The sequence below is a fragment of the Bos indicus genome, chromosome 1 (assembly GCF_029378745.1).
Source record: "Bos indicus isolate NIAB-ARS_2022 breed Sahiwal x Tharparkar chromosome 1, NIAB-ARS_B.indTharparkar_mat_pri_1.0, whole genome shotgun sequence".
Lineage (NCBI taxonomy): Eukaryota > Metazoa > Chordata > Mammalia > Artiodactyla > Bovidae > Bos > Bos indicus.
Window position 1 is genome coordinate 135,559,104 of NC_091760.1, and position 23,186 is coordinate 135,582,289.

General features: G+C 38.7%; 1 protein-coding gene and 1 pseudogene across 2 annotated transcripts in view; one reads left to right on the forward strand and one right to left on the reverse strand.

The window, feature by feature from the left end:
* RYK (receptor like tyrosine kinase) overlaps positions 1-23,186 on the forward strand; it is a 108,863-nt gene that overhangs the window by 74,688 nt on the left and 10,989 nt on the right. For both annotated transcript variants that reach the window (XM_070794608.1, XM_070794613.1), the window contains exons 12-13: positions 460-569; positions 735-894. In XM_070794608.1, coding sequence (XP_070650709.1) covers positions 460-569; positions 735-894 — 270 coding nt within the window. The remainder of the gene's footprint in view (positions 1-459; positions 570-734; positions 895-23,186) is intronic.
* LOC139182210 (geranylgeranyl transferase type-1 subunit beta pseudogene) lies at positions 11,464-15,610 on the reverse strand (annotated as a pseudogene).

Consider the following 23,186-nt stretch of genomic DNA (forward strand, 5'->3'; position numbering starts at 1 on the left):
AGCATCATCTGGGGAAAAATTTCATTCCTTAACCTACAATTCAGGCACACTGGCTTCAGAGAGCACATCAGAGTTAGCTGTAAACTTGCATTAGTTTGAAAATGGTCTCTAGGGGATAACCTCCTATAAAATAACAAATTATTGAATTATAAACATTAGAAATATGGAGAATTCAGCATTCATTGATCAGTTGTTTATTGAGCCACTACTGTATATTCTGGATTTTGGGGTGATACGCCTAACAAATGAGAGATAGTAAACTAAATGGTCAACTATAAGGACTATAGTAGATATAAGAAGCTATGGGGACATATTCTTAGTCAAGAAGTAGCTTTTTAAAACTCAGTGTGCAGGTATAAAGAAAGTATTTGGGGATGGAGTAAGATGTGGGATAAAATAAACAACTACCATTAATGTTTTTGTGCTAACCACAAGCATTGTCATTTTCTGTTACCTCAGGCAATTTCTCAACAAGACCTGGTCCACATGGCTATTCAGATTGCCTGTGGAATGAGCTATCTGGCCAGAAGGGAAGTCATCCACAAAGACCTGGCTGCTAGGAACTGCGTGTAGGTGCCATGACTTGTCACTGTGGTTTGATGTTCAGCGCTCCCTGGATTTGGGGTTCTCTCGAGGAGTCACAGTGGGGATTGTGTTGTATTTAAGAGTGACTGTGCTCCTTATTTTTTTTCAGTATGCTGATTGTATTTGATGTTCATGTCTTTCCTTTTCAGCATTGATGACACTCTTCAAGTTAAGATCACAGACAATGCCCTCTCTAGAGACTTGTTCCCCATGGACTATCATTGTTTGGGAGACAACGAAAACAGGCCGGTTAGGTGGATGGCTCTTGAAAGTCTGGTTAATAATGAGTTCTCCAGCGCTAGTGATGTGGTAAGTGCTGAGACGCCCATATAGCAACAAAATGTAGAAGAGGCTCTGAACACTTTGAGTGTTTTCCACTTTTTTTAATCTAGTATCTGTTCCCCCAAATTTTTTACTCAGAAACAAGTGTAGTTAGCTCCCTGTCAGCTAATTTGTGGAGACGAGCTGCAACCCAAACCATGGACCATCACTGTGTGTAATCTCATTCCATCCTCACAATAACCTGTGAGAGAGAGGTAGACACCATCCCAGTTTTAAAGGTAATGATATTGAAGATAGGCTATTTAAGTCTCAGAGTGAGCAAGTGGCTGTCAGATAGTAAAGATTTATTGTTTTCTTTTTTTTTCAAATGACCTCTTCCAGGTTTTATGGCCTGTATAATTTATAATTCCCCAGATGTCACTCTCTTCCCCCTTGTCAGTGTCTAGGTGGTTCTGTTTATTCAAGGAGATCATATAGTGGGATCCTTTAAACTTAGCAATGTATAGTTTCAGAAGCCACATTTATTGGTGTGTATTTTGCAGATATTTTAATTGTTTTTAATTTCTGTCACATTTTAGTTTGATTTAGAAAATTATTTTTCTGTCTCTCCCTTACTGTGCTTTATTATTATAGCTGAATATTTAGAGACTAGGTAAAACTTCTGCTTCCAAGTCCCCTGTATCAACCAGGATCTGTTAGTGTTGCATGTAAAATTTTGTAGGGTAATTTGCTTCAAAGTTTCAGCTGTACAAATTGGACTTACCATATCATTGTATCCTGGGTCTCAGCGATTTATTTATAATATAGGGTTACCCTTTTACTAAGTTTGTGTCGTTTAAGGACTTCTCATTTAATACACACTTTTTTTCAGTGTATTAGTGTCCTGTGCTTGCTGTTGTTTACACCTTTGGTGGTAAAACAGCAGAGATTTATTCTCTCACAATTGAATTCCGGAAGTCACATGTTTGAAATCAGGGTGTAGGCAGGACCATGCTCCCTCCAGAGCTCCTAAGGGAGAAACTTTCCTTGCCTCTTCCAGCTTCTGGTGGCTGTTGGCATTCCTTGGCTTGTGGTTACATCTCTCTGCTCCATGTTCATATCATCTTATCCTCCATGTGCTTGTCTCTCAAAACTCCCTCTACCTCTCTTACAGTGATATGTATGATTGCATTTAGGACTTACCTCAAAATCCAGAAGTTACTACTCTCAAGGTCCTTAATTTAATCACATCTTTTGTCATATAAGGTGATATTTATAGATTTCAGGGATTAGAATGTGGACATATCTTTGTTGCCACCATTCAATCCACCCCTCAGTAATTGAAGTTATTTAATATTTCCTTGTTGAAAGCAGGTATTCCAGTTTAAACCCTTTGAAATGAGAATAATTTATTTGGGGAGAAACCCTCTCTTGTTATTATAATCTTTTACTTAAAATTTGTTTTTTCTTTGTCAGAAATTAGGTTGGCTATTTGATATATTGTGCCTTTCTGCAAACCAGGTGTCTTGATAAAATGTACTCACTTGATGTGAATGAACAATTTACATATGTACTTTTTAAAGGTTTTTTTTTTTTTCCTGTAAATGAAGGTCTTTCATTATGCATATCTACAAAATTCTGTTTTAATTTAATTTAAAGTCAGCTACTCTCTGGAAAAATAAAGTAAAACAGCTTATCTGACACTTGTCAGATGGGCAGAGTAAATATTGATCATGGGGACTTCCCTGGTTGTCCAGTGGCTAAGACTCTGTGCTCCCAATGCAGGGGCCCAGTTTCGATCCCTGGTCAGGGAGCTAGATCCGACATGGCGAAACTAACAGTTCGAAGGCTACAACTCAAGATCCCACATGATGCAACTAAGACCCAGTGCAGCCAAATAAAAATGAATATTAAAAAAATATATGGATGATGATAAGAAGGATGTTTTCTGCTTCTTGGAGCAGCTGCTAAGGTTAATAGTGGATAGAAACTAGCTTCATGTTGCGACAGTCTTTGCCTGCCAGAGGCGTGGGTTCTGCTGGAGAATGGGTGGAAGTGGGAGAAATAAATGTTGATTCTTAGATACAGAGCCCTGAGGGTTCAGCTTGTATGCAGCGGGGAACTAGGTCTAGTCTGTTCTTCCAGAGCTGTGATAATAAAACTTCTCTAACATTAATGTCACAGAGTTAAAATTCCAAGTAAAGCAGTACAGATACACAAAGCAGCTTACATAATTCCATAGTTACGTAAAGAGAACCTGGACTTCTTTGCAGGGAAGGAGGGGTGGCTTTTTTGTTTTTTATGTTTATGTTTCTCAAATGATATTTTTAAAAAGGAAGGTAGAATTTAGGCCAGCACACAGCTGCTACCTTGAATGACAGTAAAGACCGGTTATATTCAAGTGCTTGTTTTTCAGGTTGCAAAACCCATGTTCAGAAGTTCTGAAATGAAATACCAGTTTCTACACCAAGCAAAACTGTTCTCATGGGCGCGAAAATTGAGTTTAACTTTGGTATTAGAACATAATTCTAAAACATAATATCGGTTGAATTACAGCTGTATGGTTTTCAAATTCACCCCTGTAGTAGGAAAGCCTACATATGAACACTTTGAATGTAGAAAAGTAAAAGAAACTTTCCTTACATTTTCTTTGAAAATATCATTCCATAGTTGATTTAAAAGATTAATTTATTCATCTCTTTTGGATGTTAATATTCTTTTCAGTGGTTGATGTTAAAATTTTATGATTTTATTACTCATTGAAATATAGCATAGTTGCCTTAGCAGACATGAGGTGGCAGTCATGGTGAACTCAAAACTAGTCTAACAGGCAGGAAACCTGGACATATTTCTGAGATTACAGTCTTCAGGAATGCCATATAACTTCAAGGGATTGGGGATTGTTTGATTATTCTCTTAGAAAAATTTTCAGAGGGTATGCATGATGGTACTGTTTGGTTGTACAATGAAAATCCCCAAATATGCATGCTTAACTTAATGCATCTGCTTATTTCTGTTTAAGTATTCCATTGTATATTTAAGCCGTATTAGGAAATTTTTTAAGGAGATATTTTTAGTAACACTTATCACATATTTCACAGGAACTCCAGAGCAAAAATTAGATGATACACTTCCACTAATGAGGTTTCAGTTAATAATATATTTCTAAGCAATATGATCTACATCTCTTCAGCTTGGTAGACTGTGCTGTATTAGCTGGCAGAGTCCATGTAGAGCATACATTGCTTAGTTAAGCAAATATTTCAAAATCATAGTTCAGTTAAGTTCAGTTCAGTTCAGTCGCTCAGTCGTGTCCAATTCTTTGCGATCCCATGAATCGCAGCACGCTAGGCCTCCCTGTCCATCACCAACTCCCAGAGTTCACTCAGACTCACGTCCATCGAGTCATTGATGCCATCCAGCCATCTCATCCTCTGTCGTCCCCTTCTCCTCCTGCCACCAATCCCTCCCAGCATCAGTCTTTTCCAATGAGTCAGCTCTTTGCATGAGGTAGCCAAAGTACTGGAGTTTTCAGCTTCAGCATCATTCCCTCCAAAGAAATCCCAGGGCTGATCTCCTTCAGAATGGACTGGTTAGATCTCCTTGCAGTCATAGTTAGGATCAGTTATTCTTACTGTTACTATATTTTACAAATTTTACAAGAGTTCATATATAAGAACTTGCCTTCTGTCAGGATATAGTCATACCAAATACCCTGTTACTTGATCACTTGATGGCTTTATTTTTAAAAATCACCACAGTCTTACTGGTAAGAAGCTTAACAGGAAGATTACTTTAAAATCATCTCTACTTTGAGTGTGTCAGCATAAACTTGAAATATCTGTGTGACCCAAGTTCTTCGGAGCAGTATTTAGAACATGATAGTGAACATACCCGTCGATTTACATTTAACATGGTCAGATCCTAAAAGGTTCAGATTTGTCTTCTTTAGATTCTTATAATGTCATTTCTTTTAAGATAGATATATTTTCCCTTAAGTATCTTTTGTCTTGGATAATTGAGATTGAAAGGAATGAAAATACCTTTCCGTTTCCTGTGACTCTGATGGGACTTATTTAGTGTAAAAATCCCGCCTTTCAGTTTGGTGAGATTGAATATTTTTTGAATTCTTATATTAAAGCACACGTATTAAATTGCCTTTTAACTTTGGTATTGAAAATGTATAATCATGTATTCTGATCCCACTTATCCTTTAAGGACGGAGTTGGTTTTTTTTTTTTTTTTTTAATTTTGAAATTTTTTATTTTATATTGGCATATAGCCATTTAATAATGTTGTGATAATTTCAGGTGGACAGCAAAAGGACTCAGCCATACATATACATGTGTCCATTTTCCTGGAGTTGGGATTTTAAAAAACTACATTTAACAGTCTACTTTTGGGCTGTAAAACTTCATTCAGAGTCAAATGCAAAATAAGTAGTGTAACCTCCATTCCCACCAGAATATCTATGCGTGTAAAATACCTGTTTTAGCTATTAATGTAACATCAAACAAATGATATTACTGCCTTGGAAGGGACATTTTCTCTGCCCTTTAAAAGACCCTTAATATTTTTGCGTTCCTTTATATTTAAAAGTTCTCCTTGTAAATACATTAATGTTTTCCATCTTAAAAATAATACATTGCATTTCTGGCTTGTGTTTTAACAGTTTTTACTGGAAGGATTCAATATTTCACTATGTCGACATTCTTAGAATGTTAATATAAGCTTTTAACTGTTGAATGTAGGAAATATGCACAATTAGATTTGACTAGTTATAAATCTCTAATATTATTCTAAGATATGATGTCATCCTAACCATTCTTAAGAATTTCTGGATATTGTTTTTATTCTGTTTTCATCAGATGTGGTACTGCCATAGTTTTTTTTTTTTTTTGGTGACTTTCTTTTCCTTTATTTGAAAACAGATTTCTTGATTTATATCTTCTTTGAATTATTTAGCTAATTATAGTAGCTAACATAATTCTTCTAAGAGGCTACCTTCTATTAAGAGACAAATGCAATTAGGAATGCACAATTAAGAGTTTTTCATGGTAGTTTTCTTGTCTTTGTGGTATTACATAGTGTTTAAAAAGCATTTTCTTGGAAAAAAACAAATCAAGGAAATGATTTCCTTGCTAGTCTTAGCAGTGTAGTTTGTGGCAATGAGGAGATCCTTTAAGGTATTTGAACAGTTTTTAGGGTGCAGGGCATATGAAAAGTGGGCTTCCCTGGTGGCTCAGATGGTAAATAATCTGCCTGCAGTATGAGAGACCTGACTTTGATCCCTGGGTTGGGAAGATCCTCTGGAAAAGGGAACAGTATTCTTGCCAGGAAAATCCCATGGCCAGAGGAGCCTGGCAGACTACAGTCCATGGGGTTGCAAAGAGCTGGACACGACTGAGTGACTAACACTTTCACTTTTTACACATGAAAATGTATTCATTGACATAATTTTTTTTGTGAACGTTAGAGATTATTTCTAGAAGAAGAAGAGAAATCTGTTAAGTTATCCAGATATTCTGTTTGGTGCAGAGTGCTTCTTATTACTCCTGTTTGCCCAGTGCCATGGAAAGTCACTGCCACAATCCTGAACAGACTCAAGCAGGAGAAACTCATGTTTGTAATATGCCCAGGAAGAGTGGTCTTCTGAACTGCTGTGATACTGTGGTATCAGAGAGAGAGCTGTAGTTTTCAGAGAAGGCTTATTATTTTTAAAAGAACAGAAAATGTTCCATTTTATGCTATTCCTTCATTATTAATTTTTAAATAATACTTAAGAGTCCCATTACTTATTTTGTTTCCATTATGGTTGACATTTTATACATCAACAATCTTACAGATGTGTTTTTCATTTATTTTTGGTTGCACTGGATCTTCGTTGCTCTGCACAGGTTTTCTTTAGTTGCAGTGAGCAGGGGCTGTTCTCTAGTCACACCGTGTAAGCTTCTCACCGAGATGGCTCTTCTTGTTGCAGACAACAGGCTCTAGGATGCATGGTCTTTAGCAGTTGCAGCACACGGGCTCAGTAGTTGTGGCGCACGAGTTTAGTTGCTCTGTGGCATGTGAAATCTTTCCAGACCAGGGATGGCAGCTGTGTCCTCTGCTTTGGCAGGTGGATTCTTAACCACTGTACCACCAGGGAAATCCTGGACTTATTATTTAAATATTAAATTTATATTAAGATGAATTGGTTAAAAGATGTTAGGAAAAAGCTGGAGAAATGAAAAGATCTTTGAGACAGTAGGAAATAAGGATTTAAAGTTTAATATTAACATTACGAAAAATATTGTTTAGTTTTATGAAATAGTTCTGATATTTCCTGAGAAAGAGGAATAAGTGGATTTACTTTTGGAACAGTTAATATAGTTTTAAAGTGACCAGTTCTTGTCTTGTGATCAAGTAGTTACCCTCAATACATTTTTTGTATTTGGTTCTCCTTGAGACTAGATTTGATTTAGGTCATACCTGAATGGTTTAGTGGTTTTCCCCACTTTCTTCAATTTAAGGCTGAATTTGGCAATAAGGAGTTCATGATCTGATTCACAGTCAGCTCCTGGTCTTGTTTTTGCTGACTGTATAGAGCTTCTCCATCTTTGGCTGAAAAGAATATAATCAGTCTGATTTCGATGTTGGCCATCTGGTGATGTCCATGTGTAGAGTCTTCTCTTGTGTTGTTGGAGGAGGGTGTTTGCTATGATAAGTGCATTCTCTTGGCAAAACTCTATTAGCCTTTGCCCTGCTTCATTCTGTACTCCAAGGCCGAATTTGCCTTTTACTCCAGGTGTTTCCTGACTTCCTACTTTGGCATTCCAGTCCCCTATAATGAAAAGGACATCTTTTTTGGGTGTTAGTTCTAAAAGGTTTTGTAGGTCTTCATAGAACCATTCAACTTCAGCTTCTTCAGCGTTACTGGTCAGGGCATAGACTTGGATTACTGTGATATTGAATGGTTTGCCTTGGAAATGAACAGAGATCATTCTGTCATTTTTGAGATTGCATCCAAGTACTGCATTTCAGACTCTTTTGTTGACTATAATGGCTACTCTATTTCTTCTAAGGGATTCCTGCCCACAATAGTAGATAAAATGGTCATCTGAGTTAAATTCACCCATTCCAGTCCATTTTAGTTTGCTGATTCCTAGAATGTCCACTTTCACTCTTGCCATTACCTGTTTGACCACTTCCAATTTGCCTTGATTCATGGACCTAACATTCCAGGTTCCTATGCAATATTGCTCTTTACAGCATCGGACCTTGCTTCTATCACCAGTCACATCCACAATCGGGTGTTGTTTTTGCTTTGGCACCATCCCTTCATTCTTTCTTAAGTTATTTCTCCACTGATCCATTCAGGTATGACCTAAATCAAATCCCTTATGATTATACAGTGAAAGTGACAAATAGATTTAAAGGACTAGATCTGATAGACGGAGTGCCTGATGAACTATGGACAGAGGTTCGTGACATTGTACAGGAGACAGGGATCAAAACCATCCCCAGGAAAAAGAAATACAAAAAAGCAAAATGGCTGTCTGGGGAGGCCTTACAAATAGCTGTGAAAAGAAGAGAAGTGAAAAGCAAAGGAGAAAAGGAAAGGTATAAGCATCTGAATGCAGAGTTCCAAAGAATAGCAAGGAGAGATAAGAAAGCCTATCTCAGCGATCAATGCAAAGAAATCGAGGAAAACAATAGAATGGAAAAGACTGGATCTCTCTTCAAGAAAATTAGAGATACCGAGGGAACATTTCATGCAAAGATGGGCTCGATAAAGGACAGAAATGATATGGACCTAACAGAAGCAGAAGATATTAAGAAGAGGTGGCAAGAAAACACAAAAGAACTATACAAAAAAGATCTTCACGACCCAGTTAATCACGATGGTGTGATCATCACCTAGAGCCAGACATCCTGGAATGTGAAGTCAAGTGGGCCTTAGGAAGCATCTCTATGAACAAAGCTAGTGGAGGTGATGGAATTCCAGTTGAGCTATTTCAAATCCTGAAAGATGATGCTGTGAAAGTGCTGCACTCAATATGCCAGCAAATTTGGGAAACTCAGCAGTGGCCACAGGACTGGAAAAGGTCAGTTTTCATTCCAATCCCAAAGAAAGGCAATGCCAAAGAATGCTCAAACTACCGCACAATTGCACTCATCTCACATGCTAGTCAAGTAATGCTCATAATTCTCCAAGCCAGGCTTCAGCAATATGTGAACCATGAACTCCAGGTGTTCAAGCTGGTTTTAGAAAAGGCAGAGAAACCAGAGATCAAATTGCCAACATCCGCTGGATCAAGGAAAAAGCAAGAGAGTTCCAGAAGAACATCTATTTCTGCTTTATTGACTATGCCAAAGCCTTTGACTGTGTGGATCACAATAAACTGTGGAAAATTCTGAAAGAGATGGGAATACCAGACCACCTGACCTGCCTCTTGAAAAATCTGTATGCAGGTCAGGAAGCAACAGTTAGAACTGGACATGGAACAACAGACTGGTTCCAAATAGGAAAAGGAGTACATCAAGGCTGTATATTGTCACCCTGTTTATTTAACTTACTTGCAGAGTACATCATGAGAAACTCTGGGCTGGAGGAAGCACAAGCTGGAATCAAAATTGCTGGGAGAAATACAATAAGCTCAGATATGTAGATGACACCACCCTTATGGCAGAAAGTGAAGAGGAACTAAAGAGCCTCTTGATGAAAGTGAAAGAGGAGAGTGAAAAAGTTGGCTTAAAGCTCAATATTCAGTAAACTAAGAATATGGCATCTGGTCCCATCACCTCATGGGAAATAGATGGGGAAACAGTGGAAACAGTGAGAGACTTTATTTTTATGGGCTCCAAAATCACTGCAGATGGTGATTGCAGCCATGAAATTAAAAGATGCTTACTCCTTGGAAGGCAAGTTATGACCAACCTAGACAGCATATTAAAAAGCAGAGACATTACTTTGCCAACAAAGGTCAATCTAGTCAATGCTGTGGTTTTTCCAGTGGTTATATATGAATGTGAGAGTTGGACTGTGAAGAAAGCTGAGCGCCAAAGAATTGATGCTTTTGAACTGTGGTGTTGGAGAAGACTCTTGAGAGTCTCTTGGACTGCAAGGAGATCCAACCAGTCCATCATGAAGTAGATCAGTCCTGGGTGTTCATTGGAGGGTCTGATGTTGAAGCTGAAACTCCAGTACTTTGGCCACCTCATGTGAAGAGCTGACTCATTGGAAAAGACTCTGATGCTGGGAAAGATTGAGGGCAGGAGGAGAAGGGGACGACAGAGGATGAGATGGTTGGATGGCATCACGGACTTGATGGACATGAGTTTGGGTAGGCTCTGGGAGTAGGTGTTGGGCAGGGCGGCCTAGCGTGCTGCAGCTCATGGGATCACAAGAGTCAGACATGACTGAGCGACTGAACTGAGCTGAGAATAGATATTTTCCTTAAGAGATCTTGTGAACGTCTGTTTCCTCTCCTGCCTTATCCTTATTGTTCTATTTAATATTCCCTTCAAATGGCCCCATTGTTCTGATGGAGCAATGTCAAAGCATCTGATACCATGGAGGAAAGTACTGTCTATAGCAGATATATGTGATGGCTTGGTAGGCATCCAATATTAGATCTGAGGACAGATTTATGGTAGACTTGGTCTCTTTTCAGTCATGTGTGACACTGTGTGCCCAAAGATTGCTGACTTTTGAAGCTGAGTTAACGACATGTACTAAATGTGATTTGTTGCAGTCAGTGTGTATTTTTTGTCAATGCATTTTATATACGGTCATTGTACACTTGGGGACATTTTTTTTTAACTGTGGTAGAATAATATTGCCATAATATAAAATATTGTGGCATTAATATAAAGATTATTAAAATTTTTAGGTGATAGTTTACACTGAAGAGTTATTAAAAAGATCCCTTTAAAGCTCACTTGTATAAATTTATTAATCAGATCCCTGCCTCTGTCCTTTGCCTCTCTCTCTCTGTTCAACATGCCACCACTGTGCATCCAGTAAAGCTTTTTTATTTTTTGTTTTAACAGTGATGGATGTGATTTATTGATAAACTGATCACTAATAAAAGTAAGTTTTATACTAACTTCCTTACAATTCAAGTAGGTCACAGAATGAAGAAAGCAAAGCAAAGCAAAGCAAATCCCCAGTACTTAACCTCTAAATGTTACATTTCCTTCCAGCTTCCTGAATATACAAATATACGAATGACTGTGTATGGAGCTGTACCATTAAATTTACTTGAGTAGTTTTATTTTTTTCTTACTTAAATGTTTACTTATCTAATTAGAAAAAATTAAAGAACCATCAGTTTGAATTAGAGCAGTTAACACAAAGGGGCAACAAACTAAAAAAAAAATCAAATGGCTAAAAATAACTCAGTTATAAAAGTACAATTTACAGTATCATTTATCTCAGTACAAGAAACAAAACCACTAAATGTCTTCTAGATAAGACTGTTTTCTCTGCAGAAAGGAAAAAAAAAAAAGCAACTAATGATTTGCAACTATAATCCAATATAACTATTATTTACCCCAGCAGCATCTAAAAATACATGAACCACACAGCACAAAAATCTCCCTTTAGAAAATTATTGTATTAGTTAAGCTGTTTATTCTTGCTGTGAAGTTAGTTTCATTTGTATAGGCCACAAAAGTTTAATTGGCACATTTTACGTAAGAATAAGACAAAGTAAGTCATTCTTCTTTTTAAAAATTATGGGATATTCCATTTTCAAAGAACAATCCCAGATACTTTGTTCATTATATTAGTGTTCTACCATAAGCAGCCAGGCTTTTTAAATGATCACTAAGTATTCAAATACCTGAAGTTCATCAATACTGTGTAAGCTGTTAACTTCTTTTGAAGATTTGTGTACATTTTTAATATGATACAATTTTGTACTGAAGAATTTTTTTAAAAAAGATAACCTACAGTACATATAGTTAATTTGCCTCACAGAATTTAGAGATACAGTATAAACATTTAAGAACCACAACAGAGTCCACTGTGGTTCAAACTTGAATGGAGATTTTCTTGAACCTAGTAGAGAGGTTACTGGTTCAAGACCATATTCCAGAGTGACATCAGCACAAGATTCTGGTGTAAGACTCTACTTCTTTAAAAAAGAGCACACTTGGTTATGTTGTTACTCAGTTGCTAACTCACGTCCAACTCTTCTGCGACCCTTTGGACTGTTGCCCACCAGGCTTCTCTGTCCATGGGATTTCCCAGGCAAGAATACTGGAGTGGGTTATCGTTTCCTTCTCCAACAGATCTGCCTAACCCGGGAATTGAAAGTGCATCTCTTGCAATGGCAGGTGGATTCCTTACCACTGAGCCACCAGGGAAGCCCTACACTTGGTTATACATGGCTTTTAGCCTTGAGCTACAGTTATGCTACAAATCCTTCCTACCCTCCCAATTGAAGCTAGTCATGTGGAGATGTGTACCTTCTCTGAGCACTGTTCCCCAATCAGAGTTAGTCATGTGGAGATGTGTACATTCTGTGAGCACTGTTCCCCAATCAGAGTTAGTCATGTGGAGATGTGTACATTCTGTGAGCACTGTTCCCCAATCAGAGTTAGTCATGTGGAGATGTGTACATTCTGTGAGCACTGTTCCCCAATCAGAGTTAGTCATGTGGAGATGTGTACATTCTCTGAGCACTGTTCCCCAATCAGAGTTAGTCATGTGGAGATGTGTACATTCTCTGAGAACTGTTTCCCAGTCAAAGTTGGTCATGTGGAGATGTGTACCTTCTCTGAGCACTGATACTCAATCAAAGTTAGTCATGTGGAGATATGTACATTCTCTGAGCACTGTTCCCCAATCAAAGTTAGTCATGTGGAGATGTATACATTCTCTGAGCAGTTTCCCAATCAAAGCTAGTCATGTGGAGATGTGTACATTCTCTGAGCACTGTTTCCCAATCAGAGTTAATCATGTGGAGATGTGTACATTCTCTGAGCACTGTTCCCCAAAGTTAGTCACGTGGAGATGTGTACATTCTCTGAGAACTGTTTCCCAATCAAAGTTAGTCATGTGGAGATGTGTACATTCTCTGAGCGCTGTTCCCCAATCAGAGTTAATCATGTGGAGATGTGTACATTCTCTGAGCACTGTTTCACAAAGTTAGTCATGTGGAAATGTGTACATTCTCTGAGCAGTTTCCCAATCAAAGTTAGTCATGTGGAGATGTGTACATTCTCTGAGCAATTTCCCAATCAAAGTTAGTCAAGTGGAGATGTGTACATTCTCTGAGCACTCTTCAGACAGTCCTTGGTTTTCTAGCTCTGATGGAGATCTCAAAGGCGCTCAGAAGTCCGTGTGCTTACATTCAGACCAGGATGAACTTTATGAATGCCACTTTCCTCCATTAGTGACAGGCCACAGATTCCAAAGTGTACATGCAAAGCATCTAAATGATTATCTGGCCACTTGACAAATCCCCCTATGAGTCAATCTTGAGTTGATGAGATGTACTTTTTGTTTACCTCAAAGTTAGAATACTGGAAATTTAGAGTTGAGTTGCTCCCACTCAAAAAAATAAAATAAAATAAAATAAGGTATCTTTTGGCTTATTAGGTCTTTCATGATAACCATTTTGTTGTCTCATTATACACCACCTCTTCATCCTGTTCAGTGCTATTTCTGGAAAAGCTTCTAGTTTACCCATCAGGCACAGTGATGCAATGCCACAAAAAGTTGACCCTCCATGAGATTTAAGTCCGGCTCCCTGTGCAAACTCATTGCATAGGACATACTTTCAGTATAGTTGATGGCTTTTTTCATATCCATGCCAGACCAGTTGTTGAGTATATGGCAAATACAAGAAGCACAGTTAAGTTCAGTTACTCAGTTGTGTCTGACACTTTGTGACCTCATGGACTACAGCACACCAGGCCTCCCTGTCCATCACCATCTCCTGGAGTTTGCTCAAACTCATGTCCATCGAGTCAGTGATGCCATCCAACCACGTCATCCTCTGTTGTCTCCTTCTTCTCCTGCCTTCAGTCTTTCCCAGCATCAGAGTCTTTTCCAGTGAGTCAGTTCTTTGTATCAGGTAGCCAAAGTAATGGAGCTTCAGCTTCAGCATCAGTTCTTCCAATGAATATTAAGGTTTGATTTCTTTTAGAATTGACTGATTTGATCTCCTTGCAGTCCAAGAAACTTGCCAGAGCCTTCTCCAACAGTCCAAAAGCATCAATGCTTTGGTACTCAGCTTTCTTTATAGTCCAACTCTCATATCTGTACATAACTACTGGAAAAACCATACCTTTGACTTATACAGACCTTTGTCAGCAAAGAAATGTCTCTGCTTTTCAATATACTGTCTAGGCTTGTCATACCTTTTCTTCCAAAGAGCAAGTGTCTTTTAATTTCATGGCTGCAGTCACCATCTGCAGTGATTTTGGAGCCCAAGAAAATAAAGTCTCTCACTAAAGTCTCTCACTGTTTCCATTGTTTCCCCATGTATTTGCCATGAAGTGATAGGACCAGAAACCATGATTTTAGTTTTTTGAATGTTGAGTTTTAAGCCAGCTTTTTCACTCTCCTCTTTCACTTTCATCAAGAGGCTTTTTAGTTCCTCTTCACTTTCTGCCATTAGCGTGGCATCATCTGCGTATCTGAGGTTATTGATATTTCTTCCTGCAATCTTGATTCCACCTTCTGCTTCATCCAGCCTGGCATTTCGCATGGTATACTCTGCATATAAGTTAAATAAGCAGGATGACAATATTCAGCCTTGATGTACTCCTTTCACAATTTTGAACCAGTGCATTGTTCCATGTCTGGTTCTAACTGTTGCTTCTTGACCTGCATACAGATTTCTCAGGAGGCAGGTAAGGTGGTCTGGTATTCCCTTCTCTTTAATAATTTTCCACAGTTTGTGGTGGTCCACACAGTTGAAGGCTTTGGTGTAGTCAGTGAAGCAGATATAGATGTTTTTCTGGAACTCTCTTGCTTTTTCTATGATTCAACAGATGTTGACAATTTGATCTCTGGTTTCTCTGCCTTTTCTAAATCCAGCTTGAACACCTGGAAGTTTTCGGTTCACGTATTGTTGAAGCCTGGGTATACAAATTACATGTCATTTTTACTGCCTTCAGGTAAAAACTTTCATCTTTTAGCTGAAGTTCTCTAACCTGCTAAGCAAGCATCTTTATTTACTTGGCTTAAGTCAGTCTCCAAGAGTAACTAGGAATGAAAGATCAATGTAGGTCATTGCTATGTGGCCACTATCATGAGGGTGAACTGTTCAAGGATTCTTTGATGGATTGAATGAATACCCAGATACGAAGAGCCTCAGAAACCACAGTGATTTAGATTTGATGTGTCTTCTGTGGGAAAGACCTGCAGGGAGTAAATCCAGTCAATTATATCATCCTTGTTCACCACATGCAAGGCGTCCAACGTTTCAAGCATGGAGAGCAAAAATGCAATATTTTTGCATTTTTGCAACAACAAAATGCAAACTATTGCAAAAAATGCAATAGTCAGTTGCTCACCTCAGCCCTTGCACCTTACCTCATAGGAACGTGGGTGACCACAGGCTGGCAGGGAGTAGAGACAGTGCCAGGTGGGTGGCTGTGCAGCCCCCTGAGGGTGCTGCCTGGCTCCACAGCACCTTTCCACAGGACCAGCCTATGTCGCACACTCACTGTGGCCACCAGTTACCTCCTGCAGGCAACGCTGGAAGAACTGCACGTGTTGGTCCCATAGGAGATCCAGCCGCTCATCCTCCATGGCTGCCATGCTGCTGCCAGTAAAGCTTTTTTAAAGTAACACAATGCTATAGATACATATTTCAGCTGTGGTTAGTTGGAAAGGGGTTAAAAATATGTCTGAAAAATTAAACTTGGTAGAATATTATAACTTCAAAAATTGGATATTCAAAAAGGTATATATTAATAAAACCTATACCTTGAAAACAGCATAGTGTTAGTTTTGGAAATTTGTGAAAATTGTTTAGTTAATGTCTATGAAAATTGAGTTAACTCAAGCCTCCACTTCCAGGAATGTTACTTCATGTTATTTTGATCTTCAGAGTGAACTCGTAAAAGAACTGGTAAAGCGAGATCCAAACTCCTTTCCTGTGGTTTTCAGAACTTCCTGTCCCTTATCTTCTTGTTTTATCTGTTGTTGTTCAGTCCCCCAGTTGTGTCCCACTCTTTGTAACCCCATGAATTGCAGCATGCCAGGCTTCCCTGTCCTCTACCTCCCAGAGTTTGCTCAAACTTGAGTCCATTGAGTTGATGAGGCCATCCAGTCATCTCATTTTCTGTCAGCCCTTCTCCTTCTGCCCTCAGTCTTCCCCAGCATCAAGGTCTTTGCCCGTGAGTCTGCTCTTTGCATCAGGTGGCCATAGTATCGAAGGTTCAGCTTCAGCATCAGTCCTTCCAATGAATGTTCAGGGTTGACCTTTTTTAGGATTGACCAGTTTGATCTTGTTGCTGTCCAAGGGACTCTCAAGAGTCTTCTCCAGCACCACAGTTTGAAAACATCAATTCTTTGGCACTCAGCCTTCTTTATGGTCCAACTCTCACATCTGTACATGACTACTAGAAAAACCATAGGTTTGACTATATGCACCTTTGTTGGCAAAATGATATCTCTCTTTTTAAATATGCTGTTTAGGTTTGTTGTACTTTTTCTTCCCAGGAGCAAGTGTCTTTTAATTTCTTGGCTGTAGTCACCATCCACAGTGATTTGGAGCCCAAGAAAATAAAGTCTGTCACTGTTTCTATTTTTTCCCCATCTATTTGCTATGAAATGATGGGACCAGAGGCCATGATCTTCATTTTTTGAATGTTGACTTTTAAGCCAGCTTTTCCATTCTGCTCTTTCACCCTTATCCAGAGGCTCTTTAGTTCCTCTTCACTTTCTGCCATTAGGGTGATGTCATCTACATATCTGAAGGTGAAGGTGAAAGTTGCTCAGTCATGTGTGACCCCATGGACTGTAGCCTGCCTATCTCCTCTGTCCATGGAATTCTCCAGGCCAGAATACTGGAGGTGGTAGCCATTCCCTTCTCCAGGGGATCTTCCCAACCCAGGGATGGAACCCAGGTCTCCCACATCACAGGTGAACTCTTTCCTCTTTACCATCTGAGCCACCAGGGAAGCCCAGCATATCTGAGGTTATTGATATTTCTCCTGGCAGTCTTGATTCCAGCTTGTGATTCATCTAACCTGGCATTTCTCATGATGTATTCTGCATATAAGTTAAATAAGCAGGGTGACAGTATATAGCCTTGACGTACTCCTTTCCCAACTTGGAACCAGTCTGTTATTCCATGTCTGGTTCTAACTGTTGCTTCTTGACTTGCATACGGGTTTCTCAGGAGGCAGGTAAGGTGGTCTGGTATTCCCATCTGTTTAGAATTTTCCACAGTTTTTTGTGATCCACACAAAGTTGTTAGTCAATGAAACACAAGTAGATATTTTCTGGAATTCCCTTGTTTTTCCTATGATCCAACAGATGTTGGCAATTTGATTTCTGGTTCCTCTACCTTTTCTAAATCCAGCTTATACATCTGGAAGGTCTCAGTTCATATACTGACGAAGGTTGGCTTGAATGATTTTGAGCATTACCTTGCTAGCCTGTGAAATGAGCCCTATAATGTGGAAGTTTGAACATTCTTTGACATTGTCCTTCGTTGGGATTGTAGTGAAAACTGAACTTTTCCAGATTGTCACTGCTGAGTTTTCCAAATCTGCTGGCATATTGATCTTTGTACAGTACTTCTGTGTATTCTTTCCATCTCTTCTTGATCTCTTCTACTTCTATTAGGTCTTTACTGTTGCTGTCCTTTATTGTGCCCATCTTTGGATGAAATGTTCCTGTGATATTTCCAATTTTCTTGAAGAGATCCGTTGTTTTCCTCTATTTCTTTGCATTGTTCACTGAAGAAGGCCTTCTTGTCTTTCCTTGCTATTCTCTGGAACTCTGCCTTTAGTTGTGTATACCTTACCCTTTCTCCCTTGCTTTCAGTTCTCTCCTTTCTTCAGCTATTTGTAAAGCCTCCTTTGAAAGGCTTTCCAAATTTGGAAAACCCAGTAGTGGCCACAGAACTGAAAAGGTCCATCCTCATCCCAGTTCCCAAGAAGGGCAGTGCTAAAGAATGTTTAAACCTCTGGACGGTTTCACTCATCTCTCATGCCAGTAAGGTTATGCTCAGAATGCTGCATGCTAGGCTTCAGCATTATGTGAACTGAGAACTTCCAGATGTCTAAGTTGGGTTTAGATAAGGCAGAGGGACCAGGTGTCAAGATTGCCTACATTGGCTGAATCATAGAGAAAGCAAGGGAATTCCTGAATAACATCTACTTCTTGTTTCATCAACTACGCTAAAAGCCTTTGACTGTGTGGATCATAGCAAACTGTAGAAAACTCTTAAAGAGATAGGAATACCAGATCATCTTACCTTTCTCCTGAGAAACCTGTATGCCAGACAAGAAGCAACAGTTAGAGAACCTTGTATGGGACAACTGGTTGAGGATTGAGAAAGGAGTACAAGACTGTTTATTGTTACCCTGTTTATTTAACTTGTACACAGAGCACATTCTGAGAAATGCCAGACTGGATGAGTTACAAACTGGAATCAAGTTTGCCAGGAGAAATACCAACAACCTCAGATATACCGATTCTAATGGTTAGAAAGCAAAGAGGATCTGAAGAGCCTCTTGGTGAAAGTGAAAGAGGAGAGTGAAAGAGCTGGCTTAAACCTCAGTATTAAAAAGCTAAGATCACGGCATCCAGTCCCATCACTCATGGCAAATAGAAGGGGGAAAAGGCAGAATTGGTGACAGATTTCCTCTTCTTGGGCTTTAAAATCACTGCATATGGTGAGTGAAGTGAAGTTCAGTTGTTCAGTCGTGTCTGACTCTTGGCAACCCCGTGGACTGTCGCCTGCTAGGTTCCTCCGTCCATGGAATTTTCCAGGCAAGAATACTGGAGTGGGCTGCCATTTCCTTCTCCGGGGGATCTTCTCAACCCAGGGATCAAACCTGGGTCTCCCGCGTATGGTGAACGCAGTCATGAAATTAGATGATGACTGCTTCTTGGCAGGAAAGCTATGACAAGCCTAGACAGCATGTTAAAAAGCAAAGACATCACTTTGCCGAAAACATCCATATAGTCAAGGCTCTGGTCTTTCTAGTAGTCACGTACAGTTGTGAGAGCTGGACCATAAAGAAGGCTCAGCACCGAAGAATTGATGCTTTCAAACTGTGGTGCGGTAGAAGACTCTTGAGAGTCCCTTGAACTGCAAGGAGATCAAACCAGTCAATCCTAAAGGAAATCAGCCCTGAATGTTCATTAGAAGGACTGATGCTGAAGCTGAAGCTCCAATACTTTGGCCACCTGATGCGAAGAGCTGACTCATTGGAAAAGACCCTGACGCTGGGAAAGATTGAAGGCAGAAGGACAAGAGGGCGACAGTGGATGAGATGGCTGGATGGCATCACCAATGCAATGGACATGAACTGGGGCAAACTCCAGAAGATGGTGAGGGATAAGGAAGCCTGGCATGCTGCAGTCTTTGGGGACATGACTTGACAGCTGAATAACATTCGGATTATCTACTTCTTGACTGAGCTTTGAGAATCTTATCTTCCAAAGAATTTGTCCATTTCATCCAAGTGTCTAAACTTACTGAGAAAAAGTTCATAATATTCTCTTACTGCTTAACACCTGTAAGAACCTTTAATGATATCACCTTTCTCATTCATTATATTGTTAATTTATAACATTTATTTCCTTTAATCTGGCAAAAGATTTATCATTAATGATATTCTCAGAGTTAAGAATTGTTTTCACTAATTTTTCTGTTTCATGTTTCATTGACTTCCATCTAATCTTCATTATTTCCTTTCACCGACTTACTTGGAGTTTAATTTTTTCTTTTTCTAGTTTCTTAAGGTGAAAATGAAAGTCACTAATTTAAGACTTTTCTTCTTTTCTAATATTTATGTTTAATAGTATACATGCAGCATCCCACAAATTTTGAAATGTGTTTTTATTTTCATTCAGTTCTAAGTACTTTGTAATTTTCCTTTTGATTACTTCTTTGACATGTGAGCTATTTGGATGACATGTATTATTTAGTTTCTAAATATTTGAAGATTTTCTAGATTTCTGTTTTTGATTTCTAAATTTAATTCCATTGTGTTCACAAAACCCTACTTTGCATGAATTAAATCCTTTAAATTTATTGACTTCATCATGGTCAAGAAAATGGTCCACCTTAGTAGTAAATATTCCATGTGGACCTGAAAATACACATTCTTTTGTTGTTGGATGGAATGTTCTATAATTGTTAGTTAGATCGAGATGGTCGATACTGTCTTTCAAATCTATACTGATTTTCTGTTTTATCAATTACTGCAAAAAGGGCATGGGGATATGTTCAATGATCCTTTTAAAGGATTTAAGCAATGAAAAAAAAAGTTGCACATATTTACCCATGCAGTTACCATGTCTGGTACTCTTTGTTCCTCTGTTAGAGCCATATTTCCATTTGACATTATTGGTTCCTATCGGACTTCCTTTACCATTTCTTACAGTGTGTATCTGCTTGTGATAAATTCTTTCAGCTTTTTTATTTCTGGAAAAGTCTTTATTTCTCCATTTTTTGAAAGATATTTTAGCTGGGTATTTTTCATACAGTAGATGTTGAAGATTTTTAAAGATGTTGCTTCACTGTCTTCCCCCTTGAATGACTTCCTTTGAGAAAGTATCTTGGTTCCTCTGTATATTAGCATTGTTTTTTCTGGCAGCTTTTAAGATTTTCTGTTTATCAGTAGTTTTGAACAGTTTGATATATTCCGTAAATTTATTCATGCTTATAGTGTTTGAGGTTTGTTGAGCTCTTAGATCTGTTGCTTTATAATTTTAATCAAATTTGGAAACATTTCAGTTGCTATTTCTTCATCATTCTTTCTGTCCACTGTCCCCTGCCCCATATCTCCACTGCATGCTTTTAAGGACCCCACTTACAAATATATTCAGCAACCTAAAGTTGTCCCACAGGTCAATGAGAGATCCTTCTTTAAGAATTTTCCGTATCTTCTCTGTCCTATCTCTTGCTCTAATCCCATCTCAGACGAGGTATACCTCCTCCTATGCCAAACTATACCTTTACCTGGACTTCTGGGCCCATTCACCTATCATTGCTTGGACCTCTCTTCAAGTAATCATATGTCCAGTTTCTTTGTCTCTATTGCTTCCTTGCCTAAAACCCGAACAAAGTCAATAAAAGAAAACACAATAAAACCTCTCTTTCTCTTACCAGCCCATTAAGGTACAATCCTTCCACCCTTCCTCATAACTGAACTTCTTCAAAGTGTAATCTACTTATTGTCTCCACTTTCTCATCCCCACAGGGCCATGACAATCGTATCTATCTTTATTGATTTATTAAACCTGCTTGTTTAAAAGCCCCCAATGATTTCTTCATCCTTTCTGACCATTGCAGGTATGTTTAGAGACTAGAATCTCCTTGAAATTATTTCCCTCTTTGGTTTCTGAGACACAGCATTCTCTGGATTCTCTTCTTAATTTTCTGCTTTATTTCACTGTTCATCTTTCCTTTCTCACTAACTAAAAGTCAACATTCCCTATGTTCTTCTCTTGGCTTTCTTCTCTTTCTATTTGCTTCTTTATACCTCTGAGAACCATAAGCTCTCTGTTTATTCAATCACCACTTTCATGAAGCTGATGTCCAATTTATAATATCTTGCTTCTGTGTCTTTCTAGAAGTCCAGACCTACACTCCACCCATCAGTATCTTGAACTCAACATGCCCCATAGCAAATCAATCATGTTTTCTCCCAAAACCAGACAGTCTACTTGTTGTCCTCAGTTGAGTTGCATCTTCACAATACAAATATTATACTGACATTTTCAGAAACATGGGCCCTGGGTACAAAAGCACAGTAGATATCTATGCAATGTATCTAATAGTTAAGAGGGACACCTTAGGCCACAGAGGTCAATTAATAAATCATTTACTCATAAATAACAACTGTAGTTGAGGGAGCAGATGGGATCTCTGAAGGGAAGTCTGACAAAGGGAGTGATACAAAGAGAAAGAGGAAGATTCAACGTGGAAATAGAGGGTAGAAGAGGACAGTGTGAGGCCCTCTGAGATCCTTTTATAGAGTCAACTATGCGGCTCTCCAAGGATAAGACTAACACTGCTGGGTGTGAGTGATCTTAAAATAAATGCCGCAGAAGGCACATGCCCATGTGTGTGCACAAACACATGTTATCAACTTCAATCCTGTAAATATGGAATACCTGCTAAAGGAGAATAATTAAAACAGAGTTCCCCCACTGCCAGTGTAGGTGATGGAATTCCAGCAGAGCTATTTAAAATCCTAAAAGATGATAATCTGAATACCCCATATCTATTTAAAAGTTGATTTTTTTTTTTTTTTTAGGCCACGCCGTGTGGCTTGCACTGTCTTGAACCTAGGCCCTCAACAGTGAAAGCTCAAGAGTCCTACCCACTAGATTGCTAGGGAATTTCCCCAAAATTTAATTTTTAGCTAAAAGCCTGCCCCAAAAGAAAACTTTAGGTTTGTATTAAACTGGGGCAGTGGTGAATGCCTTGAAATGTTTAAGGAAGAAATAATACAAATTCTATACAATTTCCTTCAGAAAGTTGAGAGAATACTTACTATTCATGCTGGGGCTTCCCTTGTCACTCAGCTGGTAAAGAATCCACCTGCACTGCGGGAGACCTGGGTTTGATCCTTGGGTTGGGAACATCCCCTGGAGAAGGGAAAGGGTACCCACTCCAGTATTCTGGCCTGGAGAATTCCATGGACTGTATAGTCCATGAGGTCACAAAGAGTTGGACACAACTGAGCAACACTAATAACTCATTCTCTGACTTCAGCAATACCTTGAAACATCACCGAAGAAGACTACATATCATTATCATGGTCACAAATGTAAAAAATTGAAAGTTTAGACTCCATAAGTATATTTTAAAATAATATTATGACCACATAGACTTTATCCCAAGAATACAAGCTTTTTTATCGTTTGAAAAATCAAGCAGTGCAATATACCATATTAACATACTAAAAAAGAAAAACACATGATCATCTCAGTAGATGCAGAAAAAGTATTAGAAAAAAAATCCAAAATTCATTTCTAATAAAAATTTCTAGCAGTCTAGGAATAGACACAGAAATTCCTCAGTCTGGTAAAGGGCATCTACGCAAAACAAAACACTATAGCTATTACTGTACTTAATGCTTAAAGGCTGAATTCGTTTTACCTAATACCAGGAACAAGACAAGGACACCTACTCTCATCA